General features: G+C 43.0%; 1 protein-coding gene across 1 annotated transcript in view; it reads right to left on the reverse strand.

The window, feature by feature from the left end:
* Positions 1 to 26,922, reverse strand: part of SLIT3 (slit guidance ligand 3) — a 784,753-nt gene that overhangs the window by 142,087 nt on the left and 615,744 nt on the right. Inside the window, 3 exon segments of the mRNA XM_020992330.2 lie at positions 4,623 to 4,694; positions 9,817 to 9,888; positions 15,774 to 15,845. Coding sequence (XP_020847989.1) covers positions 4,623 to 4,694; positions 9,817 to 9,888; positions 15,774 to 15,845 — 216 coding nt within the window.

Here is a 26,922-nt window from a genome sequence, read left to right on the forward strand (position 1 = left end):
GATAATCAGAATGGTAAGAAAACAACTTATTTGAAGAATAGTTGGAGAAGCTGGTAATGAGAAGGCAAAGGGGAGACATGCTACCTGTCTTCAAATTCCTGATACGCTGTTATACAGAAGAGGAGCGGGACCAAGGGATGGAAGTTACAAAGAATCAGACCACTCAATATAAAAAAGATTAAAAAATACTTGGAGCTGTCTGACACTGGAACAGGCTGCCTCGTGAGGAAATGAGCCCCGTCACTGGAAGGCTTTAAACAGAGGCTCAATAATTATTAACCAAGGGAAGCCGTGGAAGAGGTTCTTCAACTCTATAAATAGCTGAACTAGATCAGGAGTCTTTTTTTGTGTCATGATCCCTTCGGTAGTCTGGTGAAGCCTAAGGATCCTTTCTCAGAATCCTGTTTTTAAATACATAAAATAAAACACATAAGATTACAAAGGCAATCAGTGACATTCAAATAAAGATGTAGACTTTTTTTCCATCCAATTTCAAGTACCCCAAGAAATTTATCCACAGATTCTTTGAACAGATTGAATTTTTCAAGAACCATTCAACTCCACGATTGAGAATTCCAAGAAAGGACTTTAAGATTTGTCTTGCATGAGGAAACACAATGGAGACTATCATTCCCTGAAGGACAGTGAGTCATGGGCTCAGGGGCCATCTTCCAGGAGTGCCAGGGCCCATCATGCATCATGCATCTACAGAAGGTTCAGCCAAACAACAAATATGAACTATTCTACTGTAAGTGGGTGATAAAATATTTTGCACATCTTAAAGCATTTGATAAATGTCAGAAGGTGTTGGGATTACATCATCATCATCATCATCATCATCATCATCATCATCAGCTTTGGGCATCAGCCCAATATAAGATGACCAAAAAAAAAATCATCCCGAGAAGCTAGCTCCTGGGGAATCCTATGGAACTACTGAAATGGCCTGAAAACCCAGAGACTGGGATAAGCAAACACAATAGCACCACCTTTGTACTTCTCTGCCCTAAGAGGCTTAGCTAGCTACAGTCAGCATTGTCCCACAGACCACTAGGAAAGGTCTCAGAGCTGTCTTATTCTGGCAGAGTGAGAAAAAAGAATCAACTCCACCAAAGAACTGCCCATTAAAGTGGAGGAAATGTCCCAGACCACCAGGGTATTCTAATCAAGAATCCTCTTAGCATTGTGTCTCCAGTCTAACAAGGAGAAATCCAATCTAAAGCTCACTGAATGCTAAATTAGATCTAATCAGGACCTGTTTCTGAACTGTTCAACAGCAGGCCAAAAAACCCCCAACAAACCCCCCCCCCCAAACCAGTGACTGCTACTTGAGTGTCAGGAGTCCTCTTCTTATGGGAAAAAGGAGAAAATTCAAATTGTTTCAAACCCTGGTGAGATTTTAACCCGAGACTGAGCTATTCAATTTTACCTTCTCCAAATGACAATATTAAGCATGAATTACTTAATGAATGGAATGACCCTCAAATGTCTACCCACCTTACAGTCAAATGATCCACAAGGATCTCCTAGTTATGCTCTTTTCTACATTTCTATGCCCTTTCCTCTCTAATCTTCCCACTCTGACACATTCATATTTAAAATCGACACCCACACCAACACACAGGGTTACCTAATTCCCAAATCCACCATGAGACAGGATAATATTGTCACTCTTCTTCCAAGGGATTGATAGCCACAGTTAACTAGCCTTATGTTAGCGGTTCTATCTTACAGCTACAAGCAAAACTCACCATCTGCCATTCACCCAACTTCACACAGAGCCCTGCCTGTCATTCTAACAAACAGCTGTAAAGGCTCCATGGGGCTGAGCCCACAGCACACTGAGGGGGAGGGGTATAGCAAAGTAAAGACGAGCAGGACTTGAACATTTTCCTTCTTATTTCCTACTCAGAAATAGACTTGATTGTTGCTCTGACAGATGTGGCATCAAATCAGGTCATGAGGGAGCTTCACGGGAGTCCCGCTGCCAACATAAAATTTTCCTGGGGCTGTTCCTGGAACTCTCTCTAGGTTTTCATGATCTGCCCCCTGGAGCAGAAGATGGACACATCAAGAAAAGTTGTGAAAAGTAGACGGGAAAATTTCATATCATCTTTCCCATGGAGCTTTTCTCAGGAAGCTTTTAAATGACCATTCCCTTGAATCTGATTGTCTGATTCTTCTTTCCCTAATCTTTCCCCTTGCCCTTGCCTTGTCTCCTTCAATCTACTTCTTAAAAAACGTCCTTTAGACCTTGGCTCAGATTCCTTGCCTGGAAATTGTCATTATTTTTGATACCAGCAACAATCCTTCAATTAGCTTTCTTACTTATGCATGTTACAGCTACTGGCTGTTGGGTCTGAGCTGGCCGACCATTTCACTTCTAGGAGAGTCACAACTTTGTAAGTAACAGATAGAACTTAAAACCATCTGCACTGAAGCACACATATCTTTGAACGCTCCCTGCTTATTGAACCAGGGTAGGTCTCTGCACCATAAGAGACTTCAGACAACGTGACCCTAATTTGATTGGTGACAGTGAGATAGTAATATAACATCCTATACTTCATATCCTCATCTGTAAAAGAGGCAGAAAAAGATCAAAGAAACCTCCCAGAGGTGCTGTTAGGGAAAGTGATGATCACACATCTATCTGTATATATTAGCTCTGTGCATTTATAGATGTGTATCCCTATGTTCAGATGGAAACTGACCCCTGGGGCTGCGACTGACCAGTGATCCCTAAATATGACTGTGTATATGTGTCTGTAGGCATGGGGGCAGGCACACACACCTGTGTGCATCATCCATTACAACAAATACAGTAAACTTGCATGTATTAAATACTTACTGTATGTAGAACATTTTGCTAAGTTTAGATAACATGCAGCCTTTTTCCTCAGGGAGCTTATAGTGTAGAAAGAGATGAGCCACCAACTTGGGCAGCTATAATGCACAGCACGATGTGACAACTATGTGGGGTGTTTGGGGAGGGGGTTGTTACTAGCTGGAAGGAGACTTCTTTGAAGAGGTGATAGGTGAATTGGGCTTTAAAGGACGGGTAAGAATGCGACAGGCAAAATTTTTAAGCGTTTCAGGTCTGAGTAAGGGTCTGAGCAAAGTCACAGAGGCCTAAAGGGGCAATGAGTTATCCTGTGTGACTAGAAAGTAGAGTGTATAGAAAGAAGGCATTTGAAAGAGTGAGGCAGCATGACATAGTACATAGAGATCTGGTCTGAGAGTCAGAAAACCTGGATTCAAGTTTCACCTTGGATACATATTGGTTGTGCACTCTCAAATAAGTCACTTGACCTCTCCTACGCAATTCTATAAGACTACTGCAGAACAACTGCTTCTATTCCTGCGTCAGGCATCTACTAGTCATGCAGATTGGTGCAAGTCACCTAACTAATGTCTGCCTCAGTTTCTTTACCTGTAAAATGGAGAAAATAATAGCACTTGCCTCCCAGGGTTGTTGTGAAGATAAAATGAAATAATATGTAAAGCGCTTTGCATGCCCTAAAGCACTATGTAAGTTATTATTATTATTTTTCACTTCCTTTCCAGGAGTTCCCTATACCAATAAAATCACTAGTCCAGCTTACCCCCCCCGAAAAATAAACGTCTGGGAAGTTATGGTGCCATTAGGTCATGGAGACCCCTCAAACGCTAGGCAGAAAAAGGAGTCTAAACTCTATTCAATAAACACTAAGGAGCCACTGAAGATTCTGAGAAGAGAAGTAACATGTATGAATGTGTATGTGTGTGTGTGTGTGTGTGTGCATGGTATGTAGTTTATATTTATCTTTATAGGTAGAGTTTATAGCTATGGTGCCAAGTATTTCATCTGTATAATCATTTACAAATCAGGAGTCACTCTGAATAGACGATAAAAATCTTATAATGCACCAAAATGACAACTTTTCTTCTGTCTCTCCACATTAACTAGCTGAAAATCCCGATTACTGCCTTCAAACAGCATTAGCTCCAATGACCAAGATAAATGCAAATAGATGATACACAGTTGCAAATTCTATCCAATAAATCTTCTTTTCAATGCAGTGACTATTTTCCTCTCTAGCTATCTCTGACAGACTGATCCCCATCACCTAATGACCATTCCCCCCATTAATGGTTCTTCATCTCCCCATTTCTATTCCCAAACACATACATCAAGGTGCCACAAACTCTCAGAACAGTCTTAGTTTCCAATATAAAATGTGGTGTTGTAACTGTTTTCTGATTCTAAAACCTCTGGTATCATTACCATCAAGACATTTCCCCGTTTGAGTAAGGATCTTTATTTTCTACCTTCAACCTGTATTTCTGGGGTCAATTGTGGGATTCATAAACCTATTAAAGAGAATAAGGGGTACCTTGGCTTTTTGGGTTTTTTTGGACAGCCACCTGACCTTATCCCTTCACCTCCTGACTGTCTGGTACTCTCCCAAGAAAAGCATTAGTGCTAGGGATGGAGGGATAGACAACTAAACACCTTTGTTCTTTCAGGCACAAATTTAGGTAAAGGGCCAAGTGTTCTATTCTGAAATCAAAGTCTGAGTCTACCAATTGTCTTGTTCCTAGAGCAATGACCAAGTGAGAAGGATAGAGGTCATACTCACAGCAACTGCAGGGACACCAGTCCATCAAATAAGCCCTTGGCAATCTCGGTGATCTTGTTTCCATAGAGAACTCTGAGGGAGAGAGGGAGGGAGCATTAGTCATCATTGCCTTCATGGTTATCTTCCATCCACCCTATGGGATTCCTGCTTTGTTTGAGCTTGTAATCCATGCCTGCCTTCTGAGGGCATTCTATTTCTTCACTGATCTGACTTTGCTCCAGCAGGACATATGGCTTTCACAGAGATGCTAGGATCCACAGCCAAGAACCTCATGTCAAAATGAATCTGTTACACAGGAGCTGTCCATTAGCCAAATATCCTTTCTTCTTTCTCTCTACTTTGAATATCATTCCTACTTTCACCTCCCCAGGTAACCCGTAACCCAATCTAATAAATCCAATAAACATTTATTACACTCCTTTGATGTGCCAAGAACTGTGCTAAGCACTGGTGATACAATTAATAATAATAATAATAATAAAACAGTCCCTGCCCTCAATGAGTTTACAGTCTAAAAGTGGGAGACAATACACAGAAGGAGGCAGGAGAGGGTGGGGTGGAACAGGACACAAGGGAGTACCCAGTGCATGTGCATCTTATTCCACGGAGTTGAAACCAGGTACAAAGTGGAGTGATCTGAGGGTCCAGTTTTTGCCCTTTACAAAGGAAGGCCTTGGGAAGAGTTTGGTGCTCCACCCTCCAACCTTCCAAACAAAGGAGAGAGGAGGCTAAGGGAAGTAGAGTCAATCACAGCATGTCCAGCAGCATGGTGGTGAGTTTAGTAGGAGAAGCATCTTATTCCATGGAGTTGAAACCAGACAGGGCAGCAGATAAGAAGACAGAGGGGATGCTTCAGACTGTCCATACACCATGGGGTCATGGGCCCCCACCTGTGCACATTCCTGGTCTTCCTCCAAAGGAAAAATAGGACTCTTCAGGGGACATTCCTAAGTTTCTTAGCGCCAGTCACACTTTGGACTCGTGATGAATCGCCTAGAGCCTTAATCTTTCATGTCTTTTACATCTTCATTGGATACTGATTATGTCGAACATAATCTAAAGAAATCTACTTTTAAAGGTCCTTTCAAATCCCAGGAATTTCTGGACCAAATCCATTCATTTCTATCCAGATACCAGGATGGCTGCTGGGAAGAGGGGGGCACATATGTGCCTCACCACTAGGAAGCAGGGGCACTTTATTTTGGGTCATCACCAGGCTGCTCTTCCTGCGTCTAACCAGTGTTTTCATCTGTAAAATGAAGGGGTTGGACCAGTTGAGCTCTAAGTTCCTGTCTAGCTTTGAATCTTATGTTCTTATAAATCGTCCTTTCCTTAGTTGTGCTCTCTCTCTCTGTCTCTGTCTCTCTCTCTCTCCTGTCTCTCTCTCTCTCTCTCTCTCTCTCTCTCTCTCTCTCTCTCTCTCTCTCTCTCTCTCTCTCTCCTCACTCTCAGAAAAGGGGCTGATTAATTCATTAACATCAAGAGAGAAATGGATAGCAATAGTTTAATGTCCTACTTACCTTTTCTAATGGACTTCACATTATTTTTTTCTGATGAAAATGTCTTTCCCCAAGGAATGGACACATTTAACAGTAAGACATCAATCAGTAAGTAGTAAGATATTTGTTGAGGAATAGAGGCCTTCTCTGTGCCCCTGAAATCACACTAAAGAGGTGGTTATCTACTCTGACTATGCTTAAGGTGGACCTTGCAAGTTGGAAAACAGTGATTCCTTTGCTCAGCCCAGTATTCAACGTTCAATAGCCCCAAATGACCCTGGAGTCATTTAAAAAAAGTATTTATAATGAAACAATCTTAAACACCAATATAACAAATTAAGGTGTTCTGCACTCATCCGCTTTTAAATAAATTAACAACTCATGACTCCAACTTTTTGGTATCTCCTTCTAAGTCTCTATTAGGATTCAGTGTCCATTCATTCTTTCCTCTTACATGGTTGCATTAAGTATGTACTCCATTCTTCTGGATCTGCTTTTTTTCCTCTGTTGCATTATTAAAGATCTTTCAGACTTTTTTATATTCCTCATACTTTTTGGCTTTAATTGCATTCTATAATTCCATTATGTGAATGTGCCAGACTTTATTCAATTATTCCTTTATTTGGGGGAGGTGTAATTACGTTGTTTTCATTTTTTTTATAATTCCAAAAAATGCTATTCTGGAATTTACTGATTAGGTAGCTGTTTGTTTTTTAAAAACACCTTTGGGGTATGGTCCCAACAAATAGTATTATTGGATCAGAGTCCTTTCTTAGAGTATAGTCATGCCCTTCTGACAGAAGGACACCACAATATTCATTTCATAGTCTGTTTTCCCACACCTATGCTCACCTATACCTGAGAACTCCTCTTTGGCTGCGGACTCTATACCTAGGAAGATGACTTCTGGAAACTCTCTCCAGGGAGACCCAGATCTCCATAGGAAAACCCACCAAACCTAAGGGCAGGACCTAATTACCAGGTGAGGGATGGGGAAGATTACTCATGGCTCCTTTGGGACAATTCTCTTTTTCTCTGAGTCCAAGGACCTTTCTCTTTCCTTGTTTGGCCCAGTTGGCTTTTAGGATCGCTTGCCAGCACAACAAAGGGAATAGGGCTGACAGAGAAGATTTATAGGCTCACAGGATTCAGAGCTTGACAGGAACCTTAGCAATCATCTGGTCCAACGTGCTTATTTTACAGATGAAGAAACTGAGGCCCAGAGAAGTGAGGGGATGTGCTTGCTGAAGTCACATGGATAGTAAGTAGCAGAGTCGGGATTTGAAGCCAAGTCCTCTGACTCCAAAGGCAAACACTCCTTCCATAGGTACCATGTTGCCTCTTTTACACTCTCTACTCCTGCCCCCATCTCCATTCCCCACAGGCTCTTCTTCAAAGAGAATCTGATCATAACATCCAATTCCCATGGAGACCACGACTCTCATTAGTCCTCTTTGAGCAAGGGGGAAAAACTGGTAAATAGAAATGATGAAACAAAACAGCCCATTTCCCAATGCTACCAGAAGCAAGGAGTAAGCATTTCCATGCTTTTTGCTCAGCCTGTGGGTGTGTTTCATTAATGTTTCAACAAATTAATGACTAAATAAAAGTCAGCATGATGGCTCAGGCACACATTTGTAATTCATATTAATGTTCTGCTGCTCACCGTGCCAAATGAACTAATGTCACTGTCTGCCCAGTATTTCACAGCTGATGTCAAAGCTTCCAGGATAGCAATCGAGAGCTGCTTGGGGTGGAGAGGAGAGGATGAAAGGGAGAGGAGAGGGGCATGCCATTAGTGTCTTTGCTCACGGTCTCCTCACTCCTGTTGGCTTCGAGCTTTAGAAGTAAACACGCTGATTACAAGGAAGGCTAACCTGCTCTCCAAGCCTGGCTGGACAAAATCCACAGCAGCATGAAGCACATTGGAAGCTTGATTCACTGTGTGTATCGCCTGGATACTACGTGCCTGAGTTTGGACCACTCTGAGCTGTCTGCAGAAGGCCCTTGGCCTTCTTGGTCTCCAGTTAGATGCTCAGGAAGACCTAGAATCAGATACCTCCTTTAACCTCTGAGAGTCTCTTTTGTGTTTAAGATTCTGTGAATCACAGGACAGAGCTGGAAGTGACTTTTGACACAGTGAGAAGAGTATGGGCTCTGATCCTCAACTATAACATCAAGGGGTTAGTCTAAATTACCTCTGAAGACCTTTCTATATCTTTTGAGTCCAATTGCTTCATTTTGTAGTTGTGGAAACTGAGGCCCAGAGATGTTAAATGATTTAGCCAACATCACAACAATTTTAAGTAACAGAACTAGGATTTGAACCTTGCCTTCTGACTCCAAGTCCAATGTTCTCACCACTACCTTATATTGTTTGCAGCCCCAAGGAGTCTGAGTGAGTCCTAGACCGATGAACACGGAGTGGGGAACTAGACCCAATGTCTAGATGTACCTAACGCCTTATTGGTAGAGGAGCCAGATTATGAAATAGCTTTCATTCTAATCTGGCATCCTAGTGGGGTGTAGCAGGCAGGTCACGTCATACTAACTGTCCCTAGATTGTTTCTGGATCCTGCCAGAGGAATGTGAAATAGAGAGAGCATAGAAGTAACTTGGCAGCTGGCAGACCTCTCTCCCTTTCCCTGTGATCCTTAATACAATAAGCAGACACTAATCTCACACACAATCCTGTCTCTGATATCCCAGACAGATGTTTCATCTGATAAACCAAAACTAATTTACTTGAGAAGCAGCAGGCAGCAGCTGAATCAGAGGCCTTCCTGATCCTCTTCTCAGCCTATTCCCAATGGACTGGGGTCTTGGTGGGAAAAAAAAATCTGTAATTTATTAACTATCCACTCAACTAATAACAAGGCAAAAACTTTACAGTGAGTGAGTGAGGGGATGGCATGTCTAATTCATGAGGGTTTGAGTCTCATCACCCAAAATGGAGCATGGAGGCCACCAGAGATGAATAATGATGACAAGCAGACCTCGGACACCTGTTTTCTCCCTGGAAAGCACTTTCAAGTACATTATCTCATTTGGTCTTTATAAGCCAGTGGTGTTTCCACTATACCATATCGTCACCAGAAGCTCCTAGTGGGCATGTCCTACCCACTGGGGTGTCTGATAATTCCACAAATGGACACACACACACACACACACACACACACACACACACACACACGAGAAAATTACTAAAAAAACACAAAAAGGCTGCACATTCCCCCTTGCATTTAGTTCCTGAGAGAGTGCCTCAAACTAAGGGGTAATAACCGAACATTCTTTTATATAGGTATATGGGGGAAACCTCCACTCCTGAATTAATGGGGAAAAAGAGCAGGCTCAGTAGTGCACATAGAGTCCAGTCATCTCCATACATTTTCTACCAGAGGCAGCAATTTTACAGTTCATAGAATGGGAGGGGGAGAGAGCGGATGTTAGAGTAGGAGATATATTAGAATTAGAAGCAAATAGCTAGAAAATCTGCAGGGCATTTAATCAATAAAAAGAATGCATTTGGGTTGTACAAATATTCGCAGGATCAATTTCCCCCCCTAAGAAATATTTGTTTCTTTATAAAGTTGCCATGAGTGCATAGGGGAACATAAAAGCCATGATAAACACCTTCTGAAAAATATGGAAACATCCCTTTCCCATTTCTCATTGCAACTGTATTCTCCACTTACAGCGAGGTGAGGGATTTTAAGCCCTGGAACGCATCTGGTGCAATGTCTGAGATCTGATTCTTGCTGATGTCTCTGAAAAACATTGATGGGGTGAAATAAGACCTTGGGTTATAAAATCATAGAATCATTCATAAAATAGTAAAGTCGTTCCTAAAAGCAAGGCATTTGAGACTAGCAGAACCCTTAGAGCTCACTCTCTTTTTGCAGCATTCATGACAGAGAAAGGCCTAGAACCCAGATTTCTGGATTTCTAGCCCAGAATTCCTTATGACTCATCCCACAGCCACATTTATCACATAATCATCCTCCTGATCATCTCCCCTCCTCCTCCTCTCACTCTCCGCAAACCCTATATGCTATTCTCAAACCTGCTGGCTGTTTTCCCTCCCAGACTTGAATAATGCCTTGAGCAGCAAGCCACCTGAGCCAACTGAAATACCTTATTAGGTGGAATATCTGGGCCATGGAAGGTGGGAAAATAAAATATGTTTTTAGCTATAAACACACATACACCTGGAAAGAGCAGCAATTCTGAAATGAGCTTTGGAACTGTTGTGGCTTTTTATTTTTTTAAGCAGTTGAGTTGCAAAACCTGTTCAACATTTCGAAAAACCAAACAAAGGAAAAACCAAACAAATAGGAAAATTGAGTGCCTTGCTTTCTGGGTGACAAGAGCACAGGAGAGATGATGTACCTTAGAAACTTACTAACGCCTGTCTGTGTGATTGGTACCAGGTCCTGGAAGAGAGTCTATTCTGTATTACTGGATGAGCATGGACTTGGGCCAGAGCTGTGCATCATAAAAGGGTATTCCTGGGGGTAGACGCTGCTTTTCCTGACACGGACTGACAACTCATTAGTAATTTACCATTTTAGGGATTTGGTTCCATTAGTGAGAAGCGAAATGACTAGCCACACAGCTCGTGTGGGTCAACAGCAGCACTTCAACCGTTTTGATTTCAAATCCAGTCTTCTCTGCACTACCCATGTTGTCGCATGTTTAGCCCACATCATGCACTTCAGAAACCCCGTTGCCTTGCTTCACTTTCTCATAAAACATGAGAGGCAGAGGGGTACTTAGAGATTATACAACCCAGCCCTCTCATTTGACAGAGAAAACAGACTAGGACTCAGGGATGTCAAATAATCAGATCCAAGTCACACAGCTAGTTACTTGGGGTTAGACCTCTAGGTCACACGGCTACCAATCGAATGCTCTTTCTCCCATTACTTAAGGGCACCAAGCTCAATGAGGCTGTTCGTATTAGAACAGGCCTCTGTCACCGCTAACCCGGATTATTGCCGATGGTTTCTCTTTCTCAGATCTCTCCCCAAACTAGTCCATCCAATACCGTGCTGCCAGATTTCCTTAAGCACACATTTCCTTGGCCAGGTCCCTCCCCTTCTCTGTCAACCCCCATAGCTCTCTCTTGGCTCTTTACAACCTGTCCCCAGCCTATCTATTCAGCCTCAATGGGCATTACTCCTCATCCCACACTCTGCAATGAAGCCTAACTGGCCTTCTCTCTGCTCCTTAGACACAACCCTCCTATCTTCCATCTCTGTGTTTTAGCACTGGCCACCCTCCACCCCCCTGCTCATCTCTGCCTTTTCTAAACATCCCCAACCCTGCCTGGAACACACTTCCTCCGCATTTCTACCTCACTGAGCCCTCCCTTCCAAACTACCTTGTGTTTATTTTGTATTTATATTTATTCTCTTTATACTAATTCTCTTTATACATAAATTTCCCCCCATTAGAATGTAAGCTATTTGAGAGCAGGCATTGTTTCTTTTTATCCCCAGTGCTTGTATTTGTATCCCCAGCATGGGCTTGGCACATATCAAGTGCTTAATAAATACTTTATGATTGATTGGTTCCCGTTATGTCTATAAGCACTAGCTTCAGGTTTTGCTAGTGACCCTTCACTAAAGGGGAGTTTTCATTTCTAGGAGTTACTTGTATTGGGAACTGGTCATGGGACTGGGCGGCCAGACAGAGACATGCAAAATTGACAATGATATTTTAACACCTCTTTTCTTTACAAGAAAGAAAGCCAATTTTCTTTGCTTGGGTGTGAATTAGGAAAGAAGACAGGACCTCCAAGGGTCAGAGAGATGGAGAGGGGAACACACTGAAGAAACAGCACCCTGAAAATACTCCTAAAAATACTTTCTTCAAATGGGAATGACTAAAGCTCTTTGGTTCTCTTAAACAAGTACAACTGAAGCCTGGGGATGGAGTCCCAATTGGCATGTTTTCCTTTCCTTTTTTTTTTTAAACCATGAAAAGTAGAGAACAATCAATTTCCCATCCCCCTCCTTGAGAGTCTCTATTTGGAAAGATACTGCACAGGTTCAAGCTTCTTAGCTACAGCTGTTCAGCTTATCCCTTTAGCCAGTGAGATCCCCACTAACAAATCCACAGGTTGTATTTGCAAGCGCACCAGCTTAAATTGAGATTTTCTTCAGCTTCCTCTTTTCATAGAAGGGTCTTAGGAAGTGTATGCACCAGGAGTATCCTAGCCCTTCCTTCCTGAAGCATTAGCCTCTGGTGCGGTGGGCTAGCAAGTCATTATGGACGAAAGTCACTTTCGTTCACAGTGGCCGTGTTCCCATTGAACTGCCAAAATGCAACAGATTCCCTGTTGTCTTTCTCAGGTCTTTAGTGAGGATGGGCTGACCTTACATGGTCACCAGATCCCTAGGATGCAAGTTCACTCTCCATAACTAATATGGAAACTTGTTTCAGTCTTATGAGGGGAGTTCACATAAGACATGAACATTCAGTAAGCTCCTCTAGACAGTAGGAAGTGGTGTGGATACATGATTTGAAGTGTGATAGGAAATAAGACTTAGAAAAGAAAGAGTTTCAGGGTTATTGAATCACAAAATTTTAGAGCTAGAAAGGACCTTAGAGGTAATTTAGTCTAATTCCCTAACTTCTATTGCATTCTCAATCTGACCAGCATTTAGAGTGCTGACGATGTGCCAGGTACCATGTTGAGAGCTGGGGGTACAAAGATATGAACAAAACAAACCATGACCTCAAGAAGTTTACATTCTATTGAATGTACAGATAAGAATACTAATGTGCACACAAGAGTTCCCTAGGTTCTTCCATATTCTTCCATACTGAGGATGCTCTGGTCATGTGGACAGACTTATTAGACTTTCTCCAGTGTCAAACAGGAAACAACACTGTCTTCTACTCTTCCAATGGCTTGGGCTTCTATTTCCTGCGCCTTTCCTTAGAGAAATCTTACCTGGTGCTAGATTTGCTACTGGGAGTAGGAAGGCAAGATTGTATTTGTTAAAGGGAATTCTTCTCAAGGACAAGTTAGTGTGCCCCAGTCATGGTTTAGGTGAAGCTCATGTTTTTCCAGACAGCATTTGGAGGAGCTCTCATCAGGCAAGTGCAACAATCCCCACCTAGGATTTTGGGGGAAATAAGGGTGAGAGAAACTACACTCAGCATGAACTCAGGAGTTAGGACAACCTGAGTTCAAATCTAGCCTGAGACACTTACGAGCTGCATGACCCTTTGTTTGCCTCAGTTTCCTCAACTCCAAAACAGGGATAATACAGATAATAAAACAGGGTAGGTGCTAACCTACCTCCCAGGGTTGTTGTGAGGATCCATTGAGATAATATTTGTAAAGTGCTTATCATAATGCCTGGCACATAGTAAGCGCTATGTAAAAGCACTACTATCTGAGGGCAAAACTTAATGCTATTCCACAAGTTGTGTTTAATTACAAGAGAAATGAGATGGCAGACACTTAACCTCTTTAGTGATCAGTCCTTCCTATTCAGAAGACACAAACAGCTCTTTCTTCAGCATAAGGACAAACCACGATTTAGTTCACAGGCATTTCTAGCTGCTTGTTCTCTGCCCCTGGGGGAGGGGAGTGAGGAAACAAAAGGAGTGAAACCAATGAGAACACCGTCTTGATGAGCTTCAAAAAATGACCTTCTTCTTAAGGGCAAAGAAATGAGGGACTCTTTAGCAAACTAAATTACATGTAAACGCATTGCCTGGGAGTGTTCATTAAGCCCTTCTGCACACAAAGGAGCTTTAAATACATGTTGGCTGACCATCTATCTTGCCTCCCTCTTAGTCTGAAGCCAACAGGATTTTCCATTTTCTTTCTGAGTTCTCAAGTGGTCAGTGGGCTGCGCCTACATGGTCATCAGGGCCCTAAGATGCAAGGTTATGGGGGCAGTGGATAGAGCACTGGTTCAAACACAGCCTCAGACCAAACACTTGACACTTACTAGCTGTGTGACCCTGGGCAAGTCACTTAATCCCAATTGCCTAAAAAAAAAAAAGATGCAAGGTTATGCTCCATCACCAGTGTAGGACTTTACTATTCCGACCAATAAGGTCCCTAATAGCAAGCCAGGACCTCAACCTTATTGTTCGATATTACGTTTGAGGTGGTAGTGACAGGAGCAGTGGAAGTATAATTAATACCACTAGGAGAGATGATGGCAATATTGGAAATGACGAATAGATGGATAGCTGACATTTAGATAGCAGTTTAAGGTTGGCAAAGTTATTTACACATTATCTCATGAGATCCCCATGAGACCCAGCCCCATGAGATAATTGTTACAGGAATTATTCATTCCATTTGATGGATGAGCAAACTGAGGCTCAGAGAATTTTATGTGACTAGATACTATGTTAGTGATACCCAGAGTAGTGATAAAATTGAATCATGACAATTATAACAATAATGATAATAATTGACAATTCTATAGCACTTTAAGGGTTTAAAAGATTCTGAGTGTGTGTATGTGTGTGTGTATATATGTTGATATATATATGTGTATATGTATATATATATATACACACACACACACACACACACACATACAGATACACACACGTATACATACACACACACACTTGCTGAGTGGTTTTAATTGTGTCCAACTCTTCATGACCCCATTTGGGGTTTTCTTGGCAAAGATACTGGAGTAATTTTTCATTTTCCTCTCCAGCTCATTTTACAGATGAGGAAACTGAGTCAAAGAGGGTCACACAGCTAGTGTCTGAGGCTAGATTTGAACTTACAAAGAGGAGTCTTCCTGACTCCAGGCCTGGCACTCTATTCACTGTGCCATCTAGTTGTGACTCTCTCTCTCTCTCCTTACGCGCGCGCGCGCACACACACGCACACACACACACACACACGTATGTGTGTATATGTGTGTGTTACCTCATTCTGTGCAAAGTACTTTGTATACACATTATATCATCTCACTATGTATGATACTTGTAATAACTTCATGAGGTCGGTACTTCAGACACTATTCTTCTTCTTCTACAGATAAAGAAACTGAGGCTTAAGGATGCTGAGGCTTGCCTCTGGTCACACAGCTAATAAGTGTCAGAGGTAGGAATTCAAACCTAGGCTTCTCCTGCTCATGCCATGGTCCACCACGCCATACTGTCTCTCTAAGGAAAGTGGTGATGGCAGTTTTATAGTGGTATCTGTGATGGAGGTATCGGCATCTCTAAAGTTCTTACTCTGGGTCTGCGTAATAAAATCCAAGTGGCTAGGATATGTAAACATTTGGATAATGCAGGCTACAATGCCCCCTTCTCTTTTCCCTGACACATACTTCTTGTTTTCCAAATAATCTAAGTCTAATAGGACAAATTTTCAGGTTCCATACTCAATATGTCCAGCCCAAAGTCTTTCACAGCCAGCACTTCTCCCTTTAGCACAAAACATTCCCTAAGCTTCTTTCAGCACCAGGGTGACCAGGCCTGAATCCGAGCTAACAGAGGGCTATGCTTAGCCCTCCTACCCAGGCAGAGTCCAGTCTCTGAAATATGTTGCATCATCACCAAATTTGCTACCTCCCAAGGCAAAAGACAGAAGTAGACAACGGATCAGTACTCATTTCATTTCCCTCTTGGAAGTCCAGGCACAGAAACTTACATCCTTTTTAGCTTCTTATATTGGGTGAAGGCTCCTGCAGGGACGGCTCTGATAGAGTTCTGTTCCAGGCGTCTGAAAAATGAGACCAAAGCAAGTCAGTCAGTCAATCAATTAATCCACAAACAAGTATATTGAGTGTCTTGAACACCTACTACAAGCACATGGCTTAGGGGATACAGATGGAATCCTTGATCTCACGGAGTTTACAATCCAGCTGAGCAGAGGAGATTAACACGTGTGAGACAATTGCAGAACAAAATAAGACAGTATGGAAGTCAGTGCTGAGTTGTGTGGCACATGCAAGAATTGTGTGACACACACTGCAATCATACGGTTCTGTCAGTAATGACTAGAGAGATGAGGTGGGGGAAGGTTTCATCAGAAAAAAGGTAGGATAACAGATGGGCCTCGAAGGATGTGTAACATAATAGTTGGTAGGGAAAGAGAGAGTATTCTGGGTAGGAAAACACTGTCTCTCTCTCTCTCTCACACACACAACACACACACTCATATATACAGAATCTTTTTTTTTTGTATGGATTCATGATTTCATTGTCATAGGAAACTTTTTACACTGATACAGCTCCATACCATTCCACCACCTTTCATTAATTTATAGTCTTAAAGAATTTCCCCGAGGCACTGACAATTTAAACAACTTACCAAGTTCACACAGCCAGTATATATGTCAAAGGCAGAATTTGAACTCAGGTCTTCCTGCCTCAATTGCCAGGTCTCTAGTCAGTATGCTGAGCTGCTGTTAAAAAAAATGAAGTTGGGGCAGCTAGGTGGCACAGTGGATAGAGCACTGGCCCTGGAGTCTGGAGGACCTGAGTTCAAATCAGCCTCAGACACATAACACTAGCTGTGTGACTCTGGGCAAGTCACTTAACCCTGATTGCCTCACCAAAAAAAAAAAAGCTATCTAAGGTGAGTTTTTGTTTGAAAAAATAAACTGAAAGGAGGAAATATCTTTCTTTAGGAAGCTGACTTTGTTTCTTATTCAGCAATGACACCACCTCACAGTAAAGAAGTTTCTTTCAACAAGCTCCTTGAATATCCCAACAATTAATTGAGTCATTCCTCTAGACACTGACTGAATGAATTGATGCTGCACAATGTATGAGCTGAACTGCCCAGGGCCACTTAATTGACTCAGCTGCCTCTCTGAGGGGCTGTGCATTGTCAGGAGAATATCTGTCCCAATTCGCAGAGGAATGGTCCAGAAGCTCTGGTCTTCCATGACCCTCTGAGTCCTGGCCTAAGAAAGGACATCTTTGGGACCAGGCCTTCTCTCTCCCAGGAGGCCCTGGGGTTTAATTCTAGCAAATAACTGCAACATCTATCTTGTACCAATGCAGATTTCCTGAGAAGCCCAAGACACCAAGAAAAGGAATAAAAAGCAGAGACTTAGGACATGACTACTCACCAATAAACCACCTTGCTACTCTGCTAAGAAAACATCAGCAAAACTGATGAGCATGATGTAGGCAAAGCCACTCACTGGTTGACTGATTTTGTTCACTCTTTTGTCTCGGCCTTTGTCAAGACACAACCTAAATGTCTAAGCTTTCTGCCCCATTTCCTGATTCGTTTTCCAATCTCCCGGGCTGATTTTCAGGGTTAGATCCCTTCGTGCCCAGGACTCCTAGAGCTTGCCGCTTTGGCCTCTGGTAGCTCTGAGAGGGGTGGATAGATTAGCACTAGAACAAGCATCCACGGTGGAGGTCAAAGTCACCTTTCCTTTACCATCGCTGAACCAGCTCACTCTAGGAAGTGCCAGAAACCCTGGAGATCCAAGAGTTGTAGCTTTCTCGGACGGGAAGGAGCTGTGGAAAGAAAATCAAATTTTCCCATTTTCTCCACCCTGTCATGTCTTCAAGGCCTGGCACAGCGGGAAGGCAGCTAGGAGATCTAGGGAAGGGCTGCTTCCATTAGGGTTGATGGATGATGGTTTGGCCCAGACTAAGCACTGAGGATCCCATCCTAATCAGTCTTGCATCTCACCAAGGTGCAGATCTTTTCATCACCTCCTCATTTGGAGCTTGTGTTCCCTAAACTCTCAGGATGGGGGTGGAGGAGGGAGGAAACACAAGCTGCTGAGGAGGGGAGCAGAGGAGGATCGCACTTCCCAGTCTGTGTATAACCATCTCCCATCCCTGGCAGTGATGAGACCATTTGTCTCAAAGAGTAATCCCCACGGCGGAGTGGGGGAGACAGTTGTATTAATTTGTGCCTCAGCTATCTCGTCTTCATTGGGGGAAGAAAGTATTTGTTACTCGGCCTGCTAATGGAGCAGTTTGCCAGCAATTTTCCCATTTCAAACAACATCTCAGTCGCTAATGCGTAATGGTTTGTCAGGCCTACCCATAACACAGACAAATCACTCTCGAGGCAAAAGAAAGGGGGAGAAAAAAGGTAAAAAAAGGGAGGGCAAGTTGGAGGAACATTAGTACTGATAATTCTTGGCTGTCGGATGAATAGAGTCTACAAATGAGAATGCCACGGTCTATTAACACTGCCTTTGTGCCTTACTGAGAGGCATCAGAAAGTGTCCTTTGTTGTATCTGTGGCCTCAGATTGACTAGATGGATGAGGTGAAGATGAAAGCCGGGCCTACCCAGAGTGGGCAGAGAGACCTCACCTTGGGGGTAACAGGGTTATGCGGGGCTAGACAGCAAGGGCAGTAAACAGGCAACACCTGCAGAAGGTGTGAAAAGGGGGAGATGACTTTGCAGTTCTCTAAGGATGGTGCTGCGCCTTTGCAGCAGGGATTTGGTAGGGCCTGCCCGGCCAATGCTGCCACTGTTCAATCATTCAATCATGTCTGATTCCTCCTGATTATGCTGCTTGGGGTTTTCTTGGCAAAGATACTGGAGTGGTTTGCCATTTCCTTCTCCAGTGAATTAAGGGTTGAAGGATTTTCCCAGGACTCACACAGCTAGTACCCGAGGGCAGACTTGAACTCAGGTCTTCCTGAACCCAGGCCTAGCACTCTATCCACCGAGCCACCTAGCTACCTCCTACTCCAGCCAGGGGTACCTCCTTCAGCTGGGAGGGCACTGAAAAGACAAGTTTGCCCATCTCTGAGACAAGCGGCCCAGTGACTTCTCAGGATGTAGGCAGTATGATATGGGAGGAAGGGCACTGGTCTGGGAGCCTATGCACCAGTCCTGTCTCTGCTACTGACTAGCTGTGTGACCCTCGACAGTCACTTCTCTCTGGGGTTAGATCAGATAATCTACTCTATGACTTCCTGTGGCAGAGTGACTATTGATAAGAGGCATTAAGGATGGCTCTCTTGGCCATAGCACATAAAGTCTCTATCCAGTCTGTCAAAGTCCTTTTCTTTCTTTGAGGTTCAGCTCAAATACTACCTCCTCCATGAAGCCATCCATGATTACTCCTAGCTGAGGGTATTTTCTCCAATCTCAAATATCCCCAGAGCACTTTGACTCTGTCACCTTCTACCTTGGTTTCAAGCAGTTTATAACCTAGCTAGGGAGAATAAACACAGTTCTTATCTGAATATGTGTTATGAATATATGTCTCTAGGAGAATACAAGCTTTTTTGAGGGTCGGTACCGTGTCATTTTTCTATGTCCAATGATTAACCTAACGCTTTACATACAGCAGGTGCTTAATAAGTATATATTAGATCAAATCGAGGTTTAGGCACACAAAACCTTGGGGCTGCTCGTGTGTGTTGTCGTTCAGTCATTTTCAGTCATGACTGATTTTTGTGATCTCATCTGGGGATTTTCATGGCAGAGACACTGGAGTGGTCTGACATTTCCTTCTCCAGATAATTTTACAGATGAGGAAATTGAGGGAAACGGGGTAAGTGACTTGTCCACGGTCACACAGCGAGGAAGTGTCTGAGGACAGATTTGAACTCATGAAGGTGAGTCTTCCTGACTCCAGGCCTGGCGCTCTATCTACTGTGCCACCTAGCTGCCCTACAACACCACCACCAAAAACAACAGCAGAGTGGGGAGAGCCAGACAAATAATCTGTTTGTATGTATTAAGCATCTCCTCCTAAATAGCCCTGTACTATTACGCTGCTTTCACAGAAGTGGTCCCTGTCCTTAAGAAGTTTACATCTCCAAAGTGAGGGGCTCATCAGATCATAGAATTTGAGCTTGAAGGGTGGTTTGAGCTCATCTACTTCAACCCCATCATTTTGCAGATGAGGAAATGGATGCTGAGAAACGTTAAGTCAGCCCACGGTCACACAGATGATCAGTGACAAGATGGGATTTGAACCCAGGCCCACTGCCTTGAGGTCACATGGTCATTGGTAGACCTGGGACTATCCCCTAGACCTCTCCATCCTGGTCCTGTGTTCTTTCCACTCCCACTCTTCTACCCGTTAATACTTAAGTACCAAAGTGCGTGGAAACAGACAGTTAAATAGGAGAAGGAATAAGGATTTCAAGGCTTGATTTCCACACCAAACCCCCAAATCTGAGCCAGCTAACCCTGAGAAAGGAGTACTTCTCTCTGCAGCCAGTACCATTCATACAAGCAAACACCAAGGATTTGCTTTTTGCTTGTCATACTCAGAGCCACAGAAAGGAGACAGCAAACATGCAGCCTCTTTGTTGTGCTTTGGCTTCAAGGCATGGCCGTGTCATCATGCCTGTTAATCCTATGCTAACTGACATCACCTCCTCCAGGGCTGGGGCCTCCCCTTTCCTGACCTATCTGGGTGGGAGTCACAAACACAGGCCTGCTTTCACTGCGGACCCTAGGAACTACGGTGGATGTGGGGCAGAATCTGAAATGATTCAATATGGTGTCTTTTCCTCAGGAAAAACGGCACCCCTGTCAATGGAGGGTCATTTGAGTAAGGTTGTTAGTTCCTCAACACACATCTATTAAGCACCTACTCTGTGTTAGGCACTGTGCTAAGCACCTTTGTGTAAGAGGTAGCTTCTCATGCGGGGTTCTAACCTGCACATACCACACAGTCCAAGGGGATCAGACACCACAGGCTAGGAAATGAACCAAAAGAAACATTCAATGAAGCAAAAACAGGTGGGGGAAGACAGAAGTATGGGTCTCTTTCTGGAAGGCAGATTTAGTGTGAGCTGTCACATTTAGGGCTATGTCTGAAGCAAACAGCTGTTTTAGGTCTTCTGTTAACTGGTTTTCATGACTTCCTTTTGCTGGCAAACATTCATCAGGCTGTGAGCTGATTTAATAAAACTAGTGGGAAAACAAACATACAAATCAAACAGGCGAGCATCTCCCCGCCCCATCAAAAATGAGAGCCTTCAAAGAGATTTTAGGGGTTTGTCCTCCGTATTGATCTACTCTGGCTCCACCTGCACTTCCTTAACGAACTTTCAAGATGTAAGCACATGACAGAGCACAAAGCATTTCTTGCAATAGTTAAGTCAACATCAGACCCTGGGCCCCCCAGCAAGGATGTGTCTGATGTTTTCCAACATTTGCTTGTAAGTTTGCTCCCCTTGTCGGCCATTCAAACCAGGTTTGGAAGCTCCTCTTGTTTCTGGCTGAGCTGCTAGCAGTGTTGGCCTTAACGAGCGTTTCAGACACTTCTTTATGAGCCTTTCTCTACCTGCAGCTCTCTTGCTGCTTTTAATTTAATTCAATATAATGCAATGTGATGCAGGTTAGCATGCTTGTTTTAAGTGTCTACTCCGTGCCAGGCACCATGCTCCCTAACCTAGGCACTCCTCTCCTACCAAGGCCTTCTTAGGGAAGTAAAATCCAGCCCAATCTGGAGCATGGGCAGTCAATCACCTTCCCAAAGCCAGCTAGACGTTAGCTCTAGGAATCTAAAAGACAGCATGGTGTGATAGATATGGCACTTTGAGTCAAGAAGACATGGGTTCAAATCTCACCCTCAAGCACTTAATAGCTATGTAACCCTGGGCAAGTCACTTAATTTCTAGGCTTCAGTTTCCTAATCAATAAAATGAGGGGATTGAAGTTCATGCCCTCTAATGACCCTTCTGTCTCTAAATCTATGGTCTTAGAGTGTCCAGGGGCTCTGGTTACTACTGTGATGCCCTTTGTCTCTGACAAAGGCTGCTTCCAAGGTTACTCCCCAGACACATGTCCCATTCCATTTGGGGTACAATCCAGTTCTGGCCTCATTTTTTTCTTCTCCTCAGCTTATGAGCTCCTGGTTTCTGCAATGAATCCTGGTTACATTAGTCACCCAAGTTTCTATGTTTATTCAACATCAAAAATGTGGAATGTATGTATTTCTAACATAAACCAGGCTCTCAAACAGCCGTCTGTAGTGTACATAGCAGTGTCTACAGAGAACAGAGGCCCAGAAACCAAACCAGATTTGTTCTTCTCATATATATATATGTATATATATATGAGCTTAGGGGCTAAAACACAGGGTATGTTTTTACATCCTAAAAAAACACACATAGTCTGGGATGGAAACTTAGACTAAATCATTCTAATTTTAGAAAATGGATATATTACATATATATATATATATATATATATATATATATATATATATATATATATACATATGTATGTATGTATGTATGTATGTATGTATGTTAGGGTAGAGGTGTGAGGTGGGTCATCGTAGTGTAATATTTTTATATAAAATCCTAGACTAAGTCCTCTTTTCCCCAGGCCTACATGTTCACTCAATGTTGGGTAAAGTGTATGTTGGCAAGGAATGGGGGCGAGGGAAGAGTGGTCAGTGAAATCTCTATATGCAAACTCCCCAAGCCAGGAATCTTAGCTCAGAAAGCTAGAGTCACTCATACAATGATTAGCTTATTGAGTCTTGGTAGGGAAGGTCCCATCCTTTAGCCTATCTTGGGTTCAACTCCAAACATTTTTCCCTCTTGAGAGTTCATACATCTCATCCCCTTTGACCTATATTTCCCACAGCTGGGTCAAGGCAACATTAAGATCTAATGTATGTATATGTGTGTGTGTATGTGTGTGTGTGGGAGAGGGTGGGGGTGGGTGGGTGTATGTATGTTATAGTGGTAGCCCAAATGTTTCTAGGGTTGCCTTTACTATGGATGAAGATCTTCTTCTTTTTATGTGTGGAGGCAAAGGGTCAAGGTCTAGGGTGGGTGGGATTTTTTTGCCTCTGGGGACACCTTCTGTGAGGTCCATTCAAGGCCATTCTCTACAGTAAACTTGAAGTCAGAAATCCAGTTTTTCCCAGATGTACCTATAGATAGAAAGGTGTGATTTGAAGAATGAAAGAAAAGCTCACCTGAACACACACACACACACACACACACACACACACACACACACACACAAAATCTATCCCATATTCAAGTGCTTGAACAGGGATTTTTCTTCTTCTTCTTTTTTTTTTTGGCTAGGCAATGGGATTAAGTGACTTGCCCAGGGTCACACAGCCAGTAAGTGTTACATATCTGAGGGCACATTTGAACTCAGGTCCTCCTGAATCCAGGCACGGTGCTCTATCCACTGTGCCACCCACCTGCCCCTTAAACAGGGATTCTTAACCTGTTTTTATGTCCTGAATGCCTTTGGTAGTCTGATAAAACTTATGGACCCCTTCTCAGAATAATAATTTTAAATATAATATATATGGATTTACAAAGGAAACCAATTATATGAAATACAATTAACAAAATATTTTTTAAAAAGAATTTCACAGACCTCAGGTTAAGAATCCCTAAGCTAGAGTGCCTGATATCTGTTATAAAAGATCCATCTCTTTGGATCAAATATTTTTCTCATTCTTTTAAAAAGGAAAGGTTAAACAAGATTAAGTACTTAAGATTTTCACATGATTTAGTTTTCTGCTCTTTCCTCTTGATAGGAGGGGATAAAGCATCAGGAGAACACTGTCATCACTTGAATCAACATGTGTTTTAGCCGCTCTGTCTCTGAAACCTTCCCATCTAGTCTGGGGGTATTACTCTTTCCCTCATAGTAAAGGAGTATGATTACCACCTAACTCCCTCTCTGCCTGGAGTCCTGCAGGCAATATAAACTGGACTTTCAGATGGCAGACCACAGAAGCATTTGTAGAAGTTCTCAGAAATCATCTCTCCTGGATTGGGATCCAGTTCAGAGAAATGACAGTGAGGAATGCTGATGGGAGCTCATTTCCAAAGAAAATCTGCAGTGAGACTCACTGTGTATTCCATGAAAGGAGGGATGGTTAAAGGGACTGGCTCCAGAGAGAACTAAAAACGCTTCAATTTCAATTAGTCTTTGAATAAACTAAGAGGCCCATTTCACTTGAAATGCTGAGAAATACAGGCCCAGTACCTGTGCTGAATGAAGACAATGTAAGAGTTTTATAAAAGTGAAAAGAGAAGGGGCAGGAAGCCACAATATGATAGCAAACATTCCCAGGGGGAAATCAGGGAGGTTTCTATGCAGCCATTAAGAAGGAATATACCAGAGGCTGTGGACAGGTGGTGAGATATGGGGCAGGTTTTCAAATTTTTCTCCTATGTCTTGTTTAGATGGTGAAAACTTCCCTGATTCTATTCTGGGGAATGTGCTATTTCTTCGCCTTTGTCATCTCTGTCAACTCATCTTCTTCCTTTCCATCTGCTTTCTACTTGCTAATTTAGGGCACCCCTTTTCTTTTCACTTTTAGAGAATTCTTAAATCATCTTAATCTCAGATACTGCGCCTATATATACTTTACATATTTTGATAACAACTCAATGAATTGCCTCTAGTGACAGGCAATGTTACCCTTGGAAACAAGCTCTCTCTCTCTCTCTCTCTCTCTCTCTCTCTCTCTCTCTCTCTCTCTCTCTCTCTCTCTCTCTCTCTCTGTCTCTCTCTGTCTGTCTCTCTTTCCTCTCCAGCCCCCCAGTTTTCCCTCCTGTGTCACCTTCCTCTACCCTACCACTCTCCAATCACAGAAACATTTCTCCATGTGCCTCAATTTTCTAGCCCACATACAACTAATAAATAGTAAGATAAAACAAGAGATGCAAAGCCCTAGGTAATTAACTCCTTCGATGACTGGTCTCTAAATGATCAGGAGTTGACTTGGCTTCATTTTAGCCTACGTTATGATGCTGATCAGCTAGAAAAAACTGATACTCTCCCTCCACTGCGCTTGCTGGAAACTGAGCTTCATCCAAAATGAGACAAAAGGAGAGAAGCCAAGAGCCATCTGAGCCCCAAAGCAGCAGCAAGTGGAAAACGGCTTAATCACACACCTATGCTCTGACCGACTGAACGAGAGGCTAAAGAACTGTTTCCCCACCCCTGGGAGTAGATGAATCCTTGAAGCAGTGGGCAATCAATGAGGAAGGCAAAGTCTTCATGTATCTCTCATCTGAGAGGCTGGGGCAGAGGGCAACACGGGCCCAGGAACACGGGGGAGGAACAAACACCTGTGGGACTTCAACTCGGCCTGCCGTTTTGGGATTGGCCTTGGCTGATTCCTCCTCCAACCAATCCAACAATCAGTCGCATTCACCCAGCTAGAAAAAGATCAAAGGCTGGGAGAGAAGCAATGCCATCATCTGTTTTTGACTGGAAAGAGAGTGAGGTTCAGGCATTGTCGTTATAGGTACTGATGACTTCATCAGCGTAGGGAACTCCTGGTGTGAAAACTCCCTCCACTGCCACAGACTGGCAACTCAACTGCAGTTTATAGATCCAGGGTGGGGGCACTGAGGGGCTAAGTGTATCGCTCAGGGACACAAAGCTATTGTGTGTAAGAGCCAGGACTTGGACCCAGGTCTTCTTCATTCCAAGAGAATAGCTGTCTATCCATTATATTATACTGCATCTCTTAGACTAATTCATATAATCATAGAATTAGATAAGAACTTAAGAGGCCACATAGTTTTTCCTTTGTTTAAAGAATTCATCTTTTCAAAATATCCCTGCAAGACGGTTATCCATCCTATAGTTAAATTCTTCCAGTGTCTGAGCTCACTGTCTCCTAAAGCAATCTGTTCAATTATTGATTCTCTGAAAATTCAGTGCCCAACTATTATAGAATACGCAGTGCAGAGTATTGTGGGACTGTTACTCCCCATTTTCTGGACAATATAACAACCCAAATCAACTAGACATATTTTCAATTTTATCTCCCACAGGTCATAGCTATACATGTAAGCCTACCCCTCAGTAAAGGCCTAAGCCAGTAACAACAGGGATCTGTATCAGACAAGGTGGGTGGGCAGGTCAATCAGAAAAAGTCATGGCACAAATTTTCAGAAAAATGATTCCTGGGATGGGGGCTGATGGCTACAGCACAACTTTCCTCAGACTGGCTTCTCAAAACAGACTCTGTGGTTGTGGAATTAGGCCAAGGGAAGTACCATGGTTGCCAAAGTGAAATAATAAACAAATAGCCTAGGGAGAGCTGAATGAAGTGGGATGGAGAGAAGAGGGATGATCTGTGAAAGGCGATAGGACTGTAATAGGAATTCTATCCTGAACAACTAATTAATGCCCAGAAAAAAAATTCCTAGCCCTGGGAGGGTAAATGCCACAAAGAACAGACAGAGAGCATAGAAAAGAAGGCTAAATAAGTAGAAAGAAGAGGCAGGGGGTAGAGGAAAGGGAGAGAAATGGGGGGAACAAGGAAAAAAGATGGGAAGTTGAGAGGGGCAGAGTAAGAGAAGAGGAGGAAGGAAAAGGGAAAGAATGAGAAAGATAAAGAGGTAAAGAGGTGGGGAAGGGAAACAGAGAGAGAGAAGGAGAGGGATAGAAGGATGAATAGAGTTACAGGGAGGTTGAGTCCTATTTAAAGAGAGTTCACTGGAGAAAATCCCTGAGAAATAGGTTTTTGGTCGCTGTCCTTAGTTCTCGAAGAGGACCAAAATCACATCAGTATGTCAGAGTCAAGTTATGGTGTGTTCGACTGTGGTTTATCAGACCAATGCGAACTTGGAATGCTTTACCACAGGTCAGACAAAAAAGGTCCATGTGAACATTTTGGGGGAGGGATTCTCTCAATTTGCACATCTCACGTCTCTGTTGAGCTACTTCAGTTCTGCTTTGCTTATAAAACACAGCACCTTCTTTGATGTGGGTACGCCATGTTGGGAGAATATGTTCAGAAATAGCAATTTAAAAATCAACCTCCAAAGAAAACCCTAGGAAGTGCCAGAATGGCTTAGTATGGGTAGCCTAGAAGAGTTGGAATTAGAAGTGGAGAT

Source organism: Phascolarctos cinereus, unplaced genomic scaffold, assembly GCF_003287225.1.
Source record: "Phascolarctos cinereus isolate Bilbo 61053 unplaced genomic scaffold, phaCin_HiC Scaffold_2;HRSCAF=192, whole genome shotgun sequence".
NCBI classification, from domain to species: domain Eukaryota; kingdom Metazoa; phylum Chordata; class Mammalia; order Diprotodontia; family Phascolarctidae; genus Phascolarctos; species Phascolarctos cinereus.